Below are 17,670 nucleotides of genomic sequence, written 5' to 3'. Positions count from 1 at the left end.
GATGGGTGAGGGGTGGGAGGAAGCTGGGATGAGGGATGGGCAGGATGGAGGTGGATATGTGATGGGATGGAGCTGGGATGTGCGATGGGGCTGGGATGTGCGATGGGATGGAGCTGGGATGTGCGATGGGATGGGGATGGGATGTGTGATGGGATGGAGCTGGGACGTGCGATGGGATGGAGCTGGGATGTGTGATGGGATGGAGCTGGGATGTGCGATGGGATGGAGCTGGGATGTGCGATGGGATGGAGCTGGGATGTGCGATGGGATGGAGCTGGGACGTGCGATGGGATGGAGCTGGGATGTGTGATGGGATGGAGCTGGGACGTGCGATGGGATGAAGATGGGATGTGCGATGGGATGGAGCTGGGGCGTGCGATGGGATGGAGCTGGGGCGTGCGATGGGATGGGGATGGGATGTGTGATGGGATGGAGCTGGGACGTGCAATGGGATGGGGCTGGGATGTGCGATGGGATGGAGCTGGGACGTGCGATGGGATGGGGATGGGATGTGTGATGGGATGGAGCTGGGACGTGCAATGGGATGGGGCTGGGATGTGCGATGGGATGGAGCTGGGACGTGCGATGGGGCTGGGACGTGCGATGGGATGGAGCTGGGATGTGTGATGGGATGGAGCTGGGACGTGCGATGGGATGGAGCTGGGACGTGCGATGGGATGAAGATGGGATGTGCGATGGGGTGAAGCTGGGATGTGTGATGGGATGGAGCTGGGACGTGCGATGGGATGGAGCTGGGACGTGCGATGGGATGGAGCTGGGACGTGCGATGGGATGGGGCTGGGACGTGCGATGGGATGGAGCTGGGACGTGCGATGGGATGGGGCTGGGACGTGCGATGGGATGGAGCTGGGTCGTGCGATGGGATGGAGCTGGGGCGTGCGATGGGATGGAGCTGGGATGTGCGATGGGATGGGGCTGGGACGTGCGATGGGATGGGGATGGGATGTGTGATGGGATGGAGCTGGGACGTGCGATGGGATGGAGCTGGGACGTGCGATGGGATGGAGCTGGGACGTGCGATGGGATGAAGATGGGACGTGCGATGGGATGAGGATGGGATGTGCGATGGGATGAGGATGGGGTGTGCGATGGGATGGAGCTGGGATGTGCGATGGGATGGAGCTGGGACGTGCGATGGGATGGAGCTGGGATGTGCGATGGGATGGAGCTGGGATGTGCGATGGGGCTGGGACGTGCGATGGGATGGAGCTGGGATCTGCGATGGGATGGAGCCGGGATGTGCGGTGGGATGGAGCCGGGATGTGCGATGGGATGGAGCTGGGACGTGCGATGGGATGGAGCTGGGATGTGCGATGGGATGGAGCTGGGACGTGCGATGGGATGGAGCTGGGATGTGCGATGGGATGGAGCTGGGACGTGCGATGGATGGGATGTGCGATGGGGTGAAGCTGGGATGTGTGATGGGATGGGGATGGGATGTGTGATGGGATGGAGCTGGGACGTGCGATGGGATGGAGCTGGGATGTGCGATGGGATGGAGCTGGGACGTGCGATGGGATGGAGCTGGGACGTGCGATGGGATGGGGCTGGGACGTGCGATGGGATGGAGCTGGGACGTGCGATGGGATGGGGCTGGGACGTGCGATGGGATGGGGCTGGGACGTGCGATGGGATGGGGCTGGGACGTGCGATGGGATGGGGCTGGGACGTGCAGTGGGACGGAGCTGGGGTGTGCGATGGGATGGAGCTGGGGTGTGCCTAGGCTGTGTTTGAAGGGTGCTGGCTCCCTAAGGTGCTCCGTGCTGTCCCTCTGCAGTGTCCTGCCCGCGGCCCCCTCCTCGCCCATGGGGGACATCATGCAGACCCCCCAGTTCCAGCTGCGGCGCCTCAAGAAGCAGTTGGCTGCGGAGCGGGAAAACCGGGATGAGCTGGAGGTGGAGCTGGCAGAGAACCGGAAACTGCTCTCGGAGAAGGGTCAGTCCCTATGGGACAAACTGGGATCGGGTTTGGGGGGGGCTCAGCTGGAGCCCATGCTCAGCTCCATGCTGCCAGTGGAGCCCAGCTCATCCATCTCCCCCTGCAGAGCGTTTCCATGCGGTGGCTCCTCACCCATGGGGATGGACAGGACCCCCCCTGGGCACTGGGGGTCCCACAGGGGGTAACGGGTCTGTTCCCCCCCTCTGCAGAGGCTCAGATCACCCTCATGCAGCAGCGGATCGACCGCCTGGCCCTGCTCAATGAGAAGCACGCTGCCGAGCAGCTGGAGCCCAAGGAGGTGGAGGAGCTCAGGGAGAAGAACGAGAGGTGATGCCCCGGGGGTGCCCCCTCCTCCTGGCAGGCTGGGCCCGGTCACCCTGGAGGCCCCAGGCTGCTCTGGGCACCCTGTGCCAGCGCCTCAGCACCCTCACAGGGAAGAGCTTCTGCCTAAGAGCTCAGCTCAGTCTCCCCTCGGGCAGGTTCAAGCCATTCCCCTTGGCCTGGCCCTACAGGCCCTTGTCCCAAGCCCCTCTCCAGCTTCCCTGCAGCCCCTTTAGGCACTGGGGCTGCTCTCAGGTCTTCCTTAGCACGGGATCAGCCCTCCCTGTTGTGGGGGGGATGCTGTGGGATGTGCTCTGTGACCCTGACAGCCTTTGGGGTGCCACTGGCGCCCCTTCCCCAGCTGCTCCCCTTGGTTTGCCTGGCTCTGGCCTGGGCTCTCTCACTCCTTGCTCCCTGGTGCTGCCGCTTCCTGGTCTTTGCCCTGTCCCTGTTTACCTGGGAAGGGCGCCCAGGCTCCTGGTCCTTGGTTTGCCCTTGGAGTCCTGGAGCTGCCTCTGCCCTTGGTTTGGGGCTGTTGGGCTCTGCCAAAGCGCAGACATCTCCCTGCTCGCCTCTTCCATGTGCTGGGATCCAGTTCAGAGCTGGACCCGTGGGCCCTCGGTGTCCTGGGCCATCCCCAGCAGCATGAGCCCCGCTGGGGTCCTCACCCTCCCTCCCACCCTCCCCTTGCAGCCTCATGGCGCGCTTGCACGAGGCGCTGCGGCAGTGCCAGGACCTGAAGACTGAGAAGGGGCAGATGGACCGCAAGATCAGCCAGCTCTCCGAGGAGAACGGGGACCTCTCCTTCAAGGTACGGCCTGCAGGGTCCTGCAATGGGGCTGGGCTCTGCCATGGGGACCTTCACCCCGGAGATGCTTCAGTTCCAGCCGCTCGCAAGGGGAGCGTGGTGCTGCAGGGTGCATGCAGCAGGGCCTGGGCTCTGCACGGGTGCTGGCCCATTGGAGCCCTGCAGTGCTCGGCCCTTCCTCTGCAATGGGGGATTTCACCATTGGCAGCTGCAGGAGATCAGCAGCTGCAGGGTGCATGCAGCAGGGCCTGGGCTCTGCATGGGTGCTGGCCCATTGGAGCCCTGCAGCGCTCAGCCCTTCCTCTGCAATGGGGGTTTCACCCTTGGCAGCTGCAGGGTGCATGCAGCAGGGCCCGGGGTCTGCACGGGTGCTGGCCCATTGGAGCCCTGCAGTGCTCGGCCCTTCCTCTGCAATGGGGGTTTCACCCTTGGCAGCTGCAGGGTGCATGCAGCAGGGCCTCGGCTCTGCATGGGTGCTGGCCCATTGGAGCCCTGCAGCGCTCGGCCCTTCCTCTGCAATGGGGGTTTCACCCTTGGCAGCTGCAGGGTGCATGCAGCAGGGGCCAGGTTCTGCATGGGTGCTGGCCCATTGGAGCCCTGCAGCGCTCAGCCCTTCCTCTGCAATGGGGGTTTCACCCTTGCAGCTGCAGGGTGCATGCAGCAGGGTGCATGCAGCAGGGACCAGGCTCTGCACGGGTGCTGGCCCATTGGAGCCCTGCAGTGCTCGGCCCTTCCTCTGCAATGGGGGGGTTTCACCCTTGGCAGCTGCAGGGTGCATGCAGCAGGGCCTGGGTTCTGCACGGGTGCTGGCCCATTGGAGCCCTGCAGCGCTCAGCCCTTCCTCTGCAATGGGGGTTTCACCCTTGGCAGCTGCAGGGTGCATGCAGCAGGGCCCGGGCTCTGCATGGGTGCTGGCCCATTGGAGCCCTGCAGCGCTCAGCCCTTCCTCTGCAATGGGGGTTTCACCCTTGGCAGCTGCAGGGTGCATGCAGAGGGACCCGGGCTCTGCACGGGTGCTGGCCCATTGGAGCCCTGCAGCGCTCGGCCCTTCCTCTGCAATGGGGGTTTCACCCTTGGCAGCTGCAGGGTGCATGCAGCAGGGCCTGGGCTCTGCACGGGTGCTGGCCCATTGGAGCCATGCAGCGCTCGGCCCTTCCTCTGCAATGGGGGTTTCACCCTTGGCAGCTGCAGGGTGCATGCAGCAGGGCCTGGGTTCTGATGGGTGCTGGCCCATTAGAGTCCTGCAGCGCTCAGCCCTTCCTCTGCAATGGGGGTTTCACCCTTGGCAGCTGCAGGGTGCATGCAGCAGGGCCTGGGCTCTGCATGGGTGCTGGCCCATTGGAGCCCTGCAGCGCTCAGCCCTTCCTCTGCAATGGGGGTTTCACCCTTGGCAGCTGCAGGGTGCATGCAGCAGGGGCCGGGCTCTGCATGGGTGCTGGCCCATTGGAGCCCTGCAGCGCTCGGCCCTTCCTCTGCAATGGGGGTTTCACCCTTGGCAGCTGCAGGGTGCATGCAGCAGGGCCTGGGTTCTGCATGGGTGCTGGCCCATTGGAGCCCTGCAGCGCTCGGCCCTTCCTCTGCAATGGGGGTTTCACCCTTGGCAGCTGCAGGGTGCATGCAGCAGGGACCAGGCTCTGCAGGGGTGCTGGCCCATTGGAGCCCTGCAGCGCTCGGCCCTTCCTCTGCAATGGGGGGGTTTCACCCTTGCAGCTGCGGGAGATCGGCAGCCACTTGGTGCAGCTGCAGGAGGCCCTGAACGAGCTCTCGGAGGAGCACAACGCGGCGCTGGCCCAGGCGCAGGAGAAGCAGGGGCAGCTGGAGACGGAGCTGCGAGGAGCCCTGCAGGACAAGGTGGGCAGGGCCCGGGGCCTGGCTGGGGCACGGCTGCAGCGCTGCAGGCGCAGCCTCTCCCTGCTCTGGGCAGCCTGGATCCATGCACTGGGGGTGACGCAGCCCTGCTGAGCCTCAGCCCCCATCCCTCCTGCCCCCAGAAATGCTGCGAGGAGAAGGTTGAGATCCTGCAAGGGAAGATCTCTCTGCTGGAGGATCAAGTGGCGCAGCTGGGGGAGTGCAGCAGCCAGAAGGGAGAGGTGCTGGGGGACGTCCTGAAGGTACGGCTGCGTCCGGAGCCATCCCTGCCTCCTGCGGTGATCCCATGGGAAGCTGCCTGGAGAAGAGCAGCGGGATGATGAAGGGAGTGGAGCATCTCCCTTATGAGGAGAGACTGAGGGAGCTGGGTCTCTATAGTTTGGAGGAGAGGAGACTGAGGGGTGACCTTATTAGTGTATATAAATATATAAAGGGGGAGTGTCCCGAGGATGGAGCCAGGCTCTTCTCAGTGGCAAACAATGATAGGACAAGGGGCAATGGGTACAAACTGGAACACAAGAGGTGCCACTTAAACTCCTTCTCAGTGAGGTGACAGAACACTGGACCAGGCTGCCCAGGGAGGTTGTGGAGTCTCCTTCTCTGGAGCCATTCAAAACCCGTTCCTGTGTAACCTTATCTGGGTGTTCCTGCTCTGCAGGGGGATTGGACTGGATGAGCTTTTGGGGTCCCTTCCAATCTCTAACATACTGTGATGCTGTGGGTCACCCCTGAACCCGTGTGTGTGCTGATCCCTTCCCCTCTTGTCCCCGCAGCTGGAGGAGCTGCAGCAGGAGGTGTCGGCTCTCAGCAGGGAAGGGGCTGAGCTCCAGGCCACGGTGCTGCGGCTGGAGGAGGAGAAGCAGCAGCAGGAAGCAGCCCTGCAGTCGCAGCGGGGCCTCTTTGAGGAGGAGAAGCAGCAGCTTGGCAGCGCGCTCAGCAGCCTGCAGGGTTCCCTCGCCGAGAGCCAGCGGCGCCGGGAGGAGCTGGAGCGGGAGCTGCGGGAGCGGGAGGCCCAGCACGAGCAGAGCCTGCAGCAGCTCCAGCACCTGCAGGAGGCCAACGCATCCCTGAGCAGCCAACGGCAGGCCCTGGCGCAGGAGCGGGATCGCAACCAGGCCGCTTGGGATGGGGAGAGGGCAGAGCTGAGCCGCAGGATGCGGGAGCTGGAGGGCAGCATCATGGAGCTGAGCCCACTGCAGGCGCAGCTGCAGGAGGTGGAGGCCCGGCTCAAGGAGAGCCAGCAGCGCCTGGCCGAGAGGGAGCGGCTGGCGCGGGAGAACGGGCGCCTGCAGGAGCAGCTCCTGCGCCTGGAGGAATCCCTGCGCAACACCGAGGGCATCCTGGAGGATGAGAAGCGGCGCGCGGCCGAGAGCCTGGAGGGCAGCCTGGCCCGCATCGCCGAGCTGGAGGCGGCGGAGAGGCAGCGCCTGCAGCAGCAGCAGCCCACGGAGCCGGCCCCATGCGAGGCTGAGGAGCGCGGGGCGCTGGAGCAGGAGCTGCGCGCCAGGCAGGAGGAGGTGGCGGCGCTGCAGGCGCAGGCGCAGCGCCAGGGCACCGAGCACCGGGAGCGCGTGGCCGCGCTCGAGGCCGAGCTGGCCGGGAGCCGTGCATGGGCGCAGGAGAAGGAGGGCGAGGAGCAGCGGCTGCGGGCTGAGCTGCGCTCCCTGCAGGAGCGGGAGCGGCGGCAGCGCGAGGAGCTGGAGGGCGCCAGGGCCGAGGCGCAGCGGCTGCATGGGGAGAGCTCGGGGCTGCGCGCCCGGCTCGAGGAGGCGCTGCAGGAGCTGGGCGGCCGCAACGAGGAGGCCGCGCGCCTGCGGCAGGAGCTGGAGCGGGGCCGGGCCGAGAGCGGGGCCGAGCGCGCCCGCAAGGCCGAGGTGGAGGCGCAGCTGCAGAACAGCCTCAACGAGCAGCGCGTGGAGCGTGCCCGGCACCGCGAGGAGCTGGCGCGGCTGCGGGAGCTGCAGGAGGAGCTGCGCCGGGACAAGGCGGCGTGCACCGAGGAGCTGCGGGAGCTGCAGGGCACGGTGTGCAGGCTGCGAGGGGAGCTCAGCGCCGCAGGGGACAAGGAGCTGCAGGGCCCCACAGGCACCGATGGGGACAGCGCCGCAAGCACCAAAGGCGCAGAGCAGGAGCCAAACCAAGCCCTTTCGGTGGCGCTGCGGGCGCTGCGGGCGCAGGTGGAGGAGCTGCAGCAGCGGTGCCGGGAGCAGCGGGAGAGCGCGGCTGCGGCGCACGCGGAGCTCGAGGCCTCGCGCAGGGCCGGGGCTCAGCACCGGGAGCAGGCGGCGGAGCTGCAGAAGCTGCTGGAAGCGGCGCGGGCGGCGCAGGCGCTGCAGGACGGGAGCGCGGAGGCGCTGCGCAAGGAGCTGCAGGAGAAGGGCCGGGAGCTGCAGCAGAGCCGCGGCGCCGTTGCAGCCCATGAGAAGGAGCTGGCGGCGCTGCGTGCTGCGGCGCAGGACAGGGCCCGGGCTGAGGAGGGCTGGAAGGAGCAGCTCTCGCAGTGCGTGCAGGAGCTGGAGCGCAAGAGCGGGCTCCTGGGCAGCCTGGAGCACGAGGTGTCGGCGCTGCGGCGGCAGGCGGGCGACAAGGAAGGGGAGAGCAAGGAGCTGAAGCGCCTGGCGCTGGCCGAGTCGGAGAAGAGCAAGAAGCTGGAGGAGCGGCTGCGGGTGCTGCAGGCCGAGATGGCGACGGCGGCGTCGCGCGCGGCCGAGCGCTGCTCGCTCATGAAGGTGGAGGTGCAGCGGTGCCAGGAGGAGATGGAGAAGCAGCGCGCGGCCCTCGAGGCGCTCCGGAGGGAGCGGCAGAGCCAGGGCGAGCGCGAGGAGGAGCTGCGCCAGGAGCTGCAGGGCTGCCGGGAGGAGCGGCTGCAGCAGGAGCAGCTCGTGGGAGCGCTGCAGCAGGAGCTGGGCGCCGCGCAGGGCCTGGCTGCGGAGCTGCCGCCGCTCAAGCTCCTGTGCCAGCAGCTGCAGGCGGAGCGCGGGGCATTGGAGAGCCAGCACCGGCAGGAGCTGGAGCAGCGCGGGCAGGCCCTGGGCACGCTGCAGGCAGAGCTGGCGGCGCTGCGGGAGCGTGCGGCCGAGCAGGACCGTGCCGTGCAGCGGCTGCAGGCGGAGCTGGGGCAGGCGCAGGAGCGGCACGGCCGGGAGCTGGAGCGGCTGCGGGCTGCGTCCGAGGAGCTGGTGGCCGGGAGCCGCAGGGAGGCGCAGGAGGCGGTGCAGAAGCTGGAGGCTGCGGGCAAGGAGCAGGAGAGCAGCAGAGCGGCGGCGCTGGAGGAGAGGAGGAAGCTGCAGGAGGAGAGGCAGAGGCTGGCGGCGCAGGTAAGGGGCTCCCGCGCATCCCTGCATCTCCACATGTCTGCATCTCTGCATCCCTGCATCTCTCCGTCTCCGCATGCCTGCATCTCCGCATTCCTGCGTCCCTGCATCTCTGCATCCCTCCATCCTCGCATCACCGCATCCCTGCATCTCTGCATCCCCACATCCCTCCATCCCAGCATCCCTGCGTCTCCGCATCCCTGCACCTCCGCATCCTTCCATCCCCGCATCTCCGCATCCCTGCATCCCCGCATCTCCGCATCCCCACATCCCTTCATCCCAGCATCCCTCCATCCCCGCATCCCTCCATCCCCGCATCCCTGCATCCCCGCATTCCTGCATCTCCGCATCCCAGCATCCCTCCATCCCCGCATCCCTCCATCCCCGCATCCCTGCATCCCCGCATTCCTGCATCTCCGCATCCCCCCATCCCTGCATCCCGCTCCTCGCTGGGGCTGGGGCACGCTCCCCATGGTCACCGCGCTTTGTGCCTGCAGGTGGAGCAGCTGGAGGCGGTTCGGAAAGAGCAAGCCAAGCAGGTAACAGGGGTGCTGGTGCATTGGGTGATGATGCACTGGGTGCTGGTGCACTGGGCGATGGTTCACTGGGCGCTGGTGCATTGGGTGATGCACTGGGCGCTGGTGCATTGGGTGATGATGCACTGGGCGATGGTGCACTGGGTGCTGGTGCACTGGGTACTGGTGCACTGGGCAATGATGCACTGGGTGCTGGTGCACTGGGTGATGGTGCACTGGGTGATGCACTGGGCCCTGGTGCATTGGGTGATGATGCACTGGGTGCTGGTGCACTGGGCGATGGTTCACTGGGTGCTGGTGCACTGGGTGACGCACTGGGCCCTGGTGCATTGGGTGATGATGCACTGGGCGATGGTGCACTGGGTGCTGGTGCACTGGGTGCTGGTGGACTGGCTGGTGGTGCACTGGGAGATGGGCAATGGTGCACTGGGCAATGGTGTACTGTGTGATGGTGCATGGTTTCGGCTGCTTCCCAGTGGCATTCCCTGCTCCCTATGCTGTGCTTGTGGTGGGGATGCAGCTCCAGGTCTTTGCCTTCATCCCAAACCCTGCTGCCTGCAGCTCGGCTCCTCCCAGTGTGCCCCATAGGGGACCATTGCTCCTGCGATCCCTCCTCAGGCTGATGGGATTTAGGGGGAGCCAGGAGATCCCATTCCTCCCATACATCCCAGTTCCCCCCATCTTTAACCATGGTCCATCACCTTGCCCAGCTGCTGGCAATGGCTAGAGGCAGGAGGAGGCCAGATGTGGCCAGAGGTGCGATGCCGCACAGCAGCACCGGCCTCAGCGGTGCCGTGAGCCTGGCTCTCGGCAGCAGCACTGGGAAAGCCCCATTTCCCATCAATCCCAGCATAAGGGGCCCCACAGAGGCCTCGTGGCTGGGACCCATGGGGGGGGGATCTCCTCCCTGGAGCTGGCTTAACCCCAGGTGTTGCAGGTGGAGGAGCTCAGGAAGAAGCTGACTCAGCACGAGAAGACGGCGCGGAGCCACCAGCAGAGGGTGAAGGTGAATGGGGAGCGAAGGCCTGGGGCTGGGCTCTGCACTGGGGGGCTCGGGGGGTCTCTGAGCCCGTGTCCTCGCTGCACACAGGCGCTGGAGGGGGAGCTGCAGGCGGAGGCCATGCGGCAGCAGGAGAGGGTGGCGGAGCTGCAGGAGCAGCTCGCGCTGAAGGAGCAGGCGGCCGAGCACTACAAAGGCCAAGTATGGTCACATCGTCCATCCCCGTCCCTGTCCATCCCCATCCCCATCCCTGTCCCCATCCCTCCCCATCCCTGTCCCCATCCATCCCTCTCCCTATCCATCCCCCTCCCCATCCATCCCCGTCCCCATCCATCCATCCCCATCCCTGTCCATCTCCGTCCCCATCCTTCCCCATCCATCCCCGTCCCCATCCCTGTCTGTCCCCATCCATTCCCATCCCCATCCTTCCCCATCCCTGTCCATCCCCATCCATCCCCATCCTCATCCTTCCCCATCCCCATCCATCCCTGTCCATCCACATCCATACCCATCCCCATCCTTCCTCATCTGTCCCCGTCTCCATCCATCCCCATTACCATCCGTCCCCATCCTTGTCCATCCTCATCCATCCCCCTCCCCATCCCTGTCCATCCACATCCCCATCCATCCCCCTTCCTATCCCTGTCCATCCACATCCATCCCCATCCCCATCCATCCCCACCCATACAGGTCCCCATCCATCCCCGTCTCCATCCATCCCTGTTCCCATCCCTATCCATACCCATCCCCATCATCCCTGTCTCCATCTATCCTCATCCATCCCTATCCCCAACCCCGTGTCCATCCCCGTCCCCATCCCTGTCCATCCATCCCCATCCCCGTCCATCCCCGTCCATCCCCATCCATCCCAATCCCCACCCATCCCCGTCCATCCCCATCCCCATCCATCCCCATCCCCGTCCATCCCCATCCCCATCCCGGTCCATCCTCATCCCCATCCCCATCCATCCCCATCCCCGTCCATCCCCATCCATCCCCATCCACCCCCATCCCGGTCCCTGGGAATGCCGATGGGTTTCTCTCCTCTCTCTCAGATGGAGAAGGCAAAAACCCACTATGACGCCAAGAAGCAGCAGACCCAGGACCTGGCGGAGAGGCTGAAGGCCATGGAGCAGCTGCAGAAGGAGAACAGGGAGCTGCGGGCCGAGGCGCAGCGCTTGGCCAAGGAGCTGCAGCAGAGCGTGCTGCAGGCCAAGGAGTCGGAGCTCAGCTGCAGGAACCTCACCAGCCAGGTGCACAGCCTGGAGGCTCAGGTGGGGGCAGCACAGCACAGAGGGGCTTCTCCCTTCCTTCTCCCCCCTTCCCTCGCCCTCCTTCCTTTTCTCTCCTTCATTCTGCTCCTTCCTTCTTCCTCCTTCGTTCTATTCCCTTCCTTCTCCCTTCTTCCTTCTCCTTCCTTCTCCCTCCTTCATTCTGCCCCCTTCCTTCTCCCTCCTTCCTTCTCCCTCCTTCCTTCTCTCTCCTTCCTTCTCCCTCCTTCCTTCTTCCTCCTTCCCTCTCCATCCTTCCTTTTCCCCCCTTCGTTCTGTCCCCTTCCTTCTCCATCCTTCTCTGTCCTTCCTTCTCCCTCCTTTCTTCCTTCTCCCTTCTTGCTTCTCTCTCCTTCCTTTTCCCCTCTTCTCTCGTCCTCCTTCCTTTTCCCCCCTTCGTTCTGTCCCCATCCTTCTCCCTTCTTCCTTCTCCCCCCTTCCCTTGCCCTCCTTCCTTTTTCCCCCTTTGTTCTGTCCCCATCCTTCTCCCTTCTTCGTTCTGTCCCCTTCTTTCTCCCTCCTTCCTTCTCCCTCCTTCGTTCTGCCCCCTTCTTTCTCCATTCTTTCTCCCTCCTTGCTTTTCTCTCCTTCCTTCTTCCTCTTCTTTCTTCCTTCTCCCTCTTTGCTTCTCCCTCTTTCCCCCTCCTTCCTTCCTTCTCCCTCCTCCCTCCTTCGTTCTGCCTCCTTCCTTCTCCCTCCTTCCTTCTCCCTCTTTCCTTCTCTCTCCTTTTTTCTCCCTTCTCCCCTCCCTTCTCCCCCATTGCCATCTCCCCCATTGCCATCTCCCTCAGCCGTTCCCTCCCTCCCTGCTTCCCACCCAGGTGGAATTTGCCAACCAGCAGCTCCGGGAGCTCGGCAGGGTCCAGGTGCCCAAGGAGGCGCTGAAGGGGCAGGAGCTGCTCCAGCAGAACCCCGCCGACATCAGCACCGACAGCCTGGAGCTCAGCCTGCAGGAGGCTGGGTCCCTGCGCACCAACAGGTACCAGCATGGGCATGGGCACCGGAACCAGCCCCGGAGCCGCCGTGCCCTGAGCCCAGCCCTGTCCCGCAGGGAGGCCGCGCGCTCCCGCTCCGAGGACTCGCTGCTGCCCGCGGGTGCTGAGGAGTCCCCGGTGCCGCGGCGGCTCCAGCGCAAGGGGGACTCCCTGGAGAGCCTTTACTTCACCCCCCTGCCCGGCCGCACGCGGGCCCAGCGCAGCTCCAGCGCCGGCTCCTGCGGGGACCTCGCGCTCGGCTCCGGCTGCCAGACCCGCTCCGCGCGGCGCCGCACCACCATCAGCATCACCATGAGCAAAGTGAGCGGGGGGGGCACCGGGGCATGGATGCAGGGAGCGCTGAGCACCCCCAGAGCATGAGCAGCAGCGCAGGGAGGGGATCCTGCCCCTCTGCTGGGCTACGGGGAGGCCTCAGAGCAGCTCCAGTGCCTAAAGGGGCTGCAGGGAACTGGGAGAGGGGCTTGGGCCAAGGGCCTGTAGGGCCAGGCCAAGGGGAATGGCTTGAACCTGCCCGAGGGGAGACTGAGCTGAGCTCTTAGGCAGAAGCTCTTCCCTGTGAGGGTGCTGAGGCGCTGGCACAGGGTGCCCAGAGAAGCTGTGGCTGCCCCATCCCTGGCAGTGCTCAAGGCCAGGTTGGACACAGGGGTTGGAGCAAGCTGCTCCAGTGGAAGGGCTCCCTGCCTGTGGGTTTAGATGGGTTTTGAGCTCCCTTCATCCCACCCATCCCATGCTCTCCCCCATAGAAAGAAGCCAAGCCCGAGGAACCGGATGATGCCGACGTCTCCTTCTGCAGCCTCCCCGGGGCCCAGCCCAGCGCTGCCCCGGCCCGGAGCCGCCTGCGCTCGGGTTCCTCCTTGCGCTCCCTCTCCAGTTTCCCATCGCAGGAGTCCCTGCTCCCCCCGGACACCTCCTCCCCGCAGGACCCCCGCGCCCACGCCGCGCTCCTGGGGCTCCCCGGCTACCGCCCGGTGACGCGCAGCTCCCTGCGGCGCATGCAGGGGGGCAGCAGCTCCAGCCTGGGTGCGTGGCTATGGGGGGGGGCAGAGTGGGGGGGGCTCTGCCTTCACTTGGGGTGCTGGAACCCCCCCTTTGACCCTGCCTTGCTCCGCATCCAGGCCGCAGCAGCCTCTACCTTGGCACGTGCCAGGATGAGCCCGAGCACTTGGAAGACTGGAACCGCATCGCGGAGCTGCAGCAGCGCAACCGCGCCTGCCCCCCCCACCTCAAGACCTGCTACCCCCTGGAGAGCAGGGTACGGCCCTTGGGGGTGCAGCCATGGGGCAGGCATGGGGGGGCCCTGGTAACATCCCCCTTGTGTTGTGTGTGTGTGTCCCCCCCAGTCCTCCAACTCGCTGGCCACCATCACGGACGAGGAGATGAAGACGGGGGACCCGCGGGAGACGCTGCGGCGCGCCAGCATGCAGCCCCCCCCGGCCCCATGCAGCAGCCTCAGCGCGGCCTGGCCCGGCATCACCACCCGGCAGCAGCGCAAGAGAGCAGCCACTGAGACCCAGCAGGGCCCCGACACCCCCGAGGTGAGCACAGGGTGGTCACGGAGCGGGGAACATGGGACAGAGCAGGGAGCATGGAGCATAGGGCATGGAACATGGGACATAGAGCATAGAGCACGGAGCATAGAGCATGGACCATAGAGCACAGAGCATAGGGCATGGAACATGGGACATAGAGCATAGAGCACGGAGCATAGAGCATGGAACATGGAACATAGAGCATAGAACATAGAGCATAGAGCATGGAACATGGAACATGGGACACAGAGCAGGGAGCATGGAGCATAGGGCATGGAACATGGGACATAGAGCATAGAGCACGGAGCATAGAGCATGGACCATAGAGCATGGACCATAGAGCACGGAGCATAGGGCATGGAACATGGGACATAGAGCATAGAGCACGGAGCATAGAGCATGGACCATAGAGCACGGAGCATAGGGCATGGAACATAGAGCATGGAACATGGAACATAGAGCACGGAACATGGAACATACTGCATAGAGCATGGAACAGAGCACAGAGCATAGAGCATAGAACATGGAACATAGAGCATGGAGCATAGAGCACGGAACAGAGCAGGGAGCATAGAGCATGGAACATAGAGCATAGAGCATGGAACATAGAGCATAGAGCATGGAACATAGAGCATAGAGCATGGAACATAGAGCATAGAGCATAGAACATAGAGCATAGAGCATGGAACATAGAGCATAGAGCATAGAGCATGGAACAGAGCACAGAGCATAGAGCATAGAACATGGAACATAGAGCATGGAGCATAGAGCACGGAACAGAGCAGGGAGCATAGAGCATGGAACATAGAGCATAGAGCATGGAACAGAGCACAGAGCATGGAACATAGAACATAGAACACAGGGCATAGAGCCTGGAACATAGAGCATGGAACATAGAACACAGGGCATAGAGCATGGAACATAGAACACAGGATATAGAGCATGGAACATAGTACACAGGATATAGAGCATGGAACACAGAGCATAGAGCATAGAACACAGAGCACAGAGCATGGAACATACAACAGAGAGCATAGAGCATAGAACATAGAACATAGAGCATAGAGCATGGAACATAGAACAGAGAGCATAGAACATAGAACATAGAGCATAGAGCATAGAGCATGGAACATAGAACAGAGAGCATAGAGCACGGAGCATAGAGCATGGACCATAGAGCATGGAACATAGAACAGAGAGCATAGAGCATGGAACATAGAACAGAGAGCATAGAGCATGGAACATAGAACAGAGAGCATAGAGCATAGAACATAGAGCATAGAACATAGAGCATGGAACATAGAACAGAGAGCATAGAGCATGGAACATAGAACAGAGAGCATAGAGCATAGAACATAGAGCATGGAACATAGAACACAGGGCATAGAGTGTGAAACACAGAGCATAGAACATGTAAGATGAGAGCCATAGAACACAGAACCCAGCCGGATGGGGACAGACCTTTGAGTCTCAGACCCAGTGCAACCGCTCCCCAGCGCTGCCAAAGCCACCACTGACCCATGGGCACAGGGTTGGTGGGTTGGGAGCACCCGTGCTGGGTGTGGAGAGGGGCTTGGGCCAAGGGCCTGTAGGGCCAGGCCAAGGGGAATGGCTTGAACCTGCCCGAGGGGAGACTGAGCTGAGCTCTTAGGCAGAAGCTCTTCCCTGTGAGGGTGCTGAGGCGCTGGCACAGGGTGCCCAGAGAAGCTGTGGCTGCCCCATCCCTGGCAGTGCTCAAGGCCAGGTTGGACACAGGGGCTTGGAGCAAGCTGCTCCAGTGGAAGGGGTCCCTGCTGTGGGTTTAGATGGGCTCAGGCGCAGGGATCGGGGCTGGAGCATCCCTGGACCAGGGGCTCTGCTCCCTCTCCCGGTGCCATCCCCTTTCCCCCCCGTTCCCGCAGGCCAAGAAGCCCACCACGTGCTTCCCACGGGCACAGACCCCGCAGCGCCGCAGCGCCCAGCTCCACCGCAGCGCCCAGCCAGCGCCCGCCAAGCCGGTGAGAGCAGCACCAGCACCACCAGTAGCACTGGGGGGGGGTGACTGGGGTGACCCCCCTTCACTGTACCCCCTTTGCAGGCCGAGCGGCGCCAGTCCCTGGCCTTCAGCATCCTCAACACCCCCAAGAAGCTGGGGAGCAGCCTCCTGCGCCGCAAAGCCCCCACCAAGGGGTCCCCCCGCACCGGCGCCCGCCGCTCGCCCCGCATCGCCACCACCAAGTCCCCTAAGGGCAAGGTAAGGACCTGACCCCCCCCATCCCTATGCCCCTCATCCCTGCGCCCCCCATCCCTGAGCCCCCATCCCTGCACCCCCCATCCCTGCGCCCCCCATCCCTGCACCCCCCATCCCTGCCCCTCCATCCCTGCGCCCCCATCCCTGCTCCCCCATCCCTGCGCCCCCCATCCCTGCGCCCCCATCCCTGTGCCCCTCATCCCTGCGCCCCCCATCCCTGCACCCCCATCCCTGCGCCCCCATCCCTCCATCCCTGCGCCCCCCATCCCTGCACCCCCCATCCCTGCCCCCCATCCCTGCACCCCCCATCCCTGCGCCCATCCCTGCACCCCCCATCCCTGCGCCCCCCATCCCTGCGCCCCCCATCCCCGCATCCCCATCCCTGCCCCCCATCCCTGCGCCCCCATCCCTGTGCCCCCCATCCCTGCCCCCCCCCATCCCCTGCCCCCCCCCCCATCCCTGCGCCCCCATCCCTGCGCCCCCCATCCCTGACCCCCCCATCCCTGCGCCCCCCATCCCTGCGCCCCTGCATCCCCATCCCTGCGCCCCCATTCCTGCACCCCCATCCCTGCGCCCCCCCATCCCTGCGCCCCCCATCCCTGTGCCCCCCATCCCTGCACCCCCCTGCACCCCCCCGGGGGCCATTGGGGCAGGTCCCCCCCACCCATGCCCCCACCTTGCTCTGTCCCTTCCAGGCCGGTCGCCAGCAGCTCAAGGACACCAAATTCTGAGCTTTGTCCCTATGGCCCCCCCCAACCCGAGGCTCATGGGGGGGGGAAGGGACACGAGGGGGGGCCCCTTCCCCTTGTCCCATCCCCCCCTGCACCCCGCTCCTGCCTGCCCCCCACAGGCAGGACCCCCTCAGGCCCCCCCCATCCTCTGGGGCACCCCGGGGGGGGGGGGGATGAAAGGGGCATTTTTAAGGTATTTCTACTTGTAAATAAATTGTATTTTTGTCCTGCAGCGCTGGGGGGGGCCCGGGCGCTGCTTTGGGGTTCAGGGGGTTCAGGGACCCCAATGCGGGGGGGGGGGTCTCCATCCTCCTCCTCCTCCTCCCCAGTGCCGCCGCTCACCCATGGGCAGCCACAATCCGCTTCCCTCGCGCCTTTATTCTCCAGTTAAACCCCCCCCAAGCCTTGGGGTGCTCGCCCCACATCAGCCCCAGAGCCCTTTATGGGGGTGCTGAGCTCCTTCCCTGCCCCACAAGCACCCAGCATCTCCGTGCCCCTCCATCCTCACAGCCCCCCGTGTCTGGGTGCTGAAGCTGGGGTGCGGATGGGGCAGGGCACCCATTGGGGTGCATGGGGAGCAGCTCCAGGCTGAAGGGGCACAGGAGGGGACTGCATTGGAGCAGTGACCGATGCAGCTGGGGCAGCCCCATGGGCACTGCTGAGCCCCTCCAGTGGCTCCCATTCCCTGCCCCACATCCCTGCTCGTGCAGAGGCAGGGGCAGGCCTGAGGCCACCCCTGCTGGGCACCCATTGGAGCAGGGGAGGAGGAGGAGGATGAAGGCATCACCTGCTGGGAGCCTCCTTGTGCAGAGCCTGGGAATGGGATGGGATGGGATGGAGCCGCGTTAATCCCACCCTGAACCCCATGGAGCCGCCTCTGGACCCCCACCATGGGATGTAACTGATGGATCCCAGTGCTGGAGCATCCCCATGGAGCAGCATCCTGCTGGAGCCCCACACATGGACCACAGGGGGATTGGGGCGCACCAGGGATGCACCAGCAGGAGGGTGAGGAGCCCGGAACCAGGCCAGTGCACCCCTATGGGCATGGGGAGCATCGGGGACCCCCCATGGCCTTGTCCCATGGGATCGCTCTGGCTGTGGGTA

The 17,670-nt window shown here is 64.7% G+C and overlaps 1 protein-coding gene across 1 annotated transcript in view; it reads left to right on the top strand.

Moving 5' to 3' along the window:
- The window catches only part of NUMA1 (nuclear mitotic apparatus protein 1), a 24,188-nt gene extending 7,591 nt beyond the window's left edge, over window positions 1–16,597 (top strand). Inside the window, exons 9-26 of the mRNA XM_061342596.1 lie at window positions 1,799–1,956; window positions 2,169–2,286; window positions 2,974–3,091; window positions 4,799–4,939; window positions 5,080–5,199; window positions 5,731–8,274; window positions 8,769–8,810; window positions 9,745–9,813; window positions 9,898–10,008; window positions 10,863–11,081; window positions 11,900–12,057; window positions 12,130–12,373; window positions 12,817–13,093; window positions 13,189–13,325; window positions 13,414–13,608; window positions 15,504–15,599; window positions 15,680–15,835; window positions 16,528–16,597. Coding sequence (XP_061198580.1) covers window positions 1,799–1,956; window positions 2,169–2,286; window positions 2,974–3,091; window positions 4,799–4,939; window positions 5,080–5,199; window positions 5,731–8,274; window positions 8,769–8,810; window positions 9,745–9,813; window positions 9,898–10,008; window positions 10,863–11,081; window positions 11,900–12,057; window positions 12,130–12,373; window positions 12,817–13,093; window positions 13,189–13,325; window positions 13,414–13,608; window positions 15,504–15,599; window positions 15,680–15,835; window positions 16,528–16,563 — 4,939 coding nt within the window. The 3' untranslated portion in view covers window positions 16,564–16,597. The remainder of the gene's footprint in view (window positions 1–1,798; window positions 1,957–2,168; window positions 2,287–2,973; window positions 3,092–4,798; window positions 4,940–5,079; window positions 5,200–5,730; window positions 8,275–8,768; window positions 8,811–9,744; window positions 9,814–9,897; window positions 10,009–10,862; window positions 11,082–11,899; window positions 12,058–12,129; window positions 12,374–12,816; window positions 13,094–13,188; window positions 13,326–13,413; window positions 13,609–15,503; window positions 15,600–15,679; window positions 15,836–16,527) is intronic.
- Window positions 16,598–17,670: the final 1,073 nt, after the last annotated feature.

The sequence above is a fragment of the Neopsephotus bourkii genome, unplaced genomic scaffold (assembly GCF_033783945.1).
Source record: "Neopsephotus bourkii isolate Nb327-2 ecotype Australia unplaced genomic scaffold, CSIRO-AGI_Nbou_v1 NB_1799, whole genome shotgun sequence".
NCBI lineage: Eukaryota > Metazoa > Chordata > Aves > Psittaciformes > Psittacidae > Neopsephotus > Neopsephotus bourkii.
The sequence above is the reverse complement of the archived record's forward strand: the minus strand, read 5'-3'. Positions and strand labels throughout refer to the sequence as shown.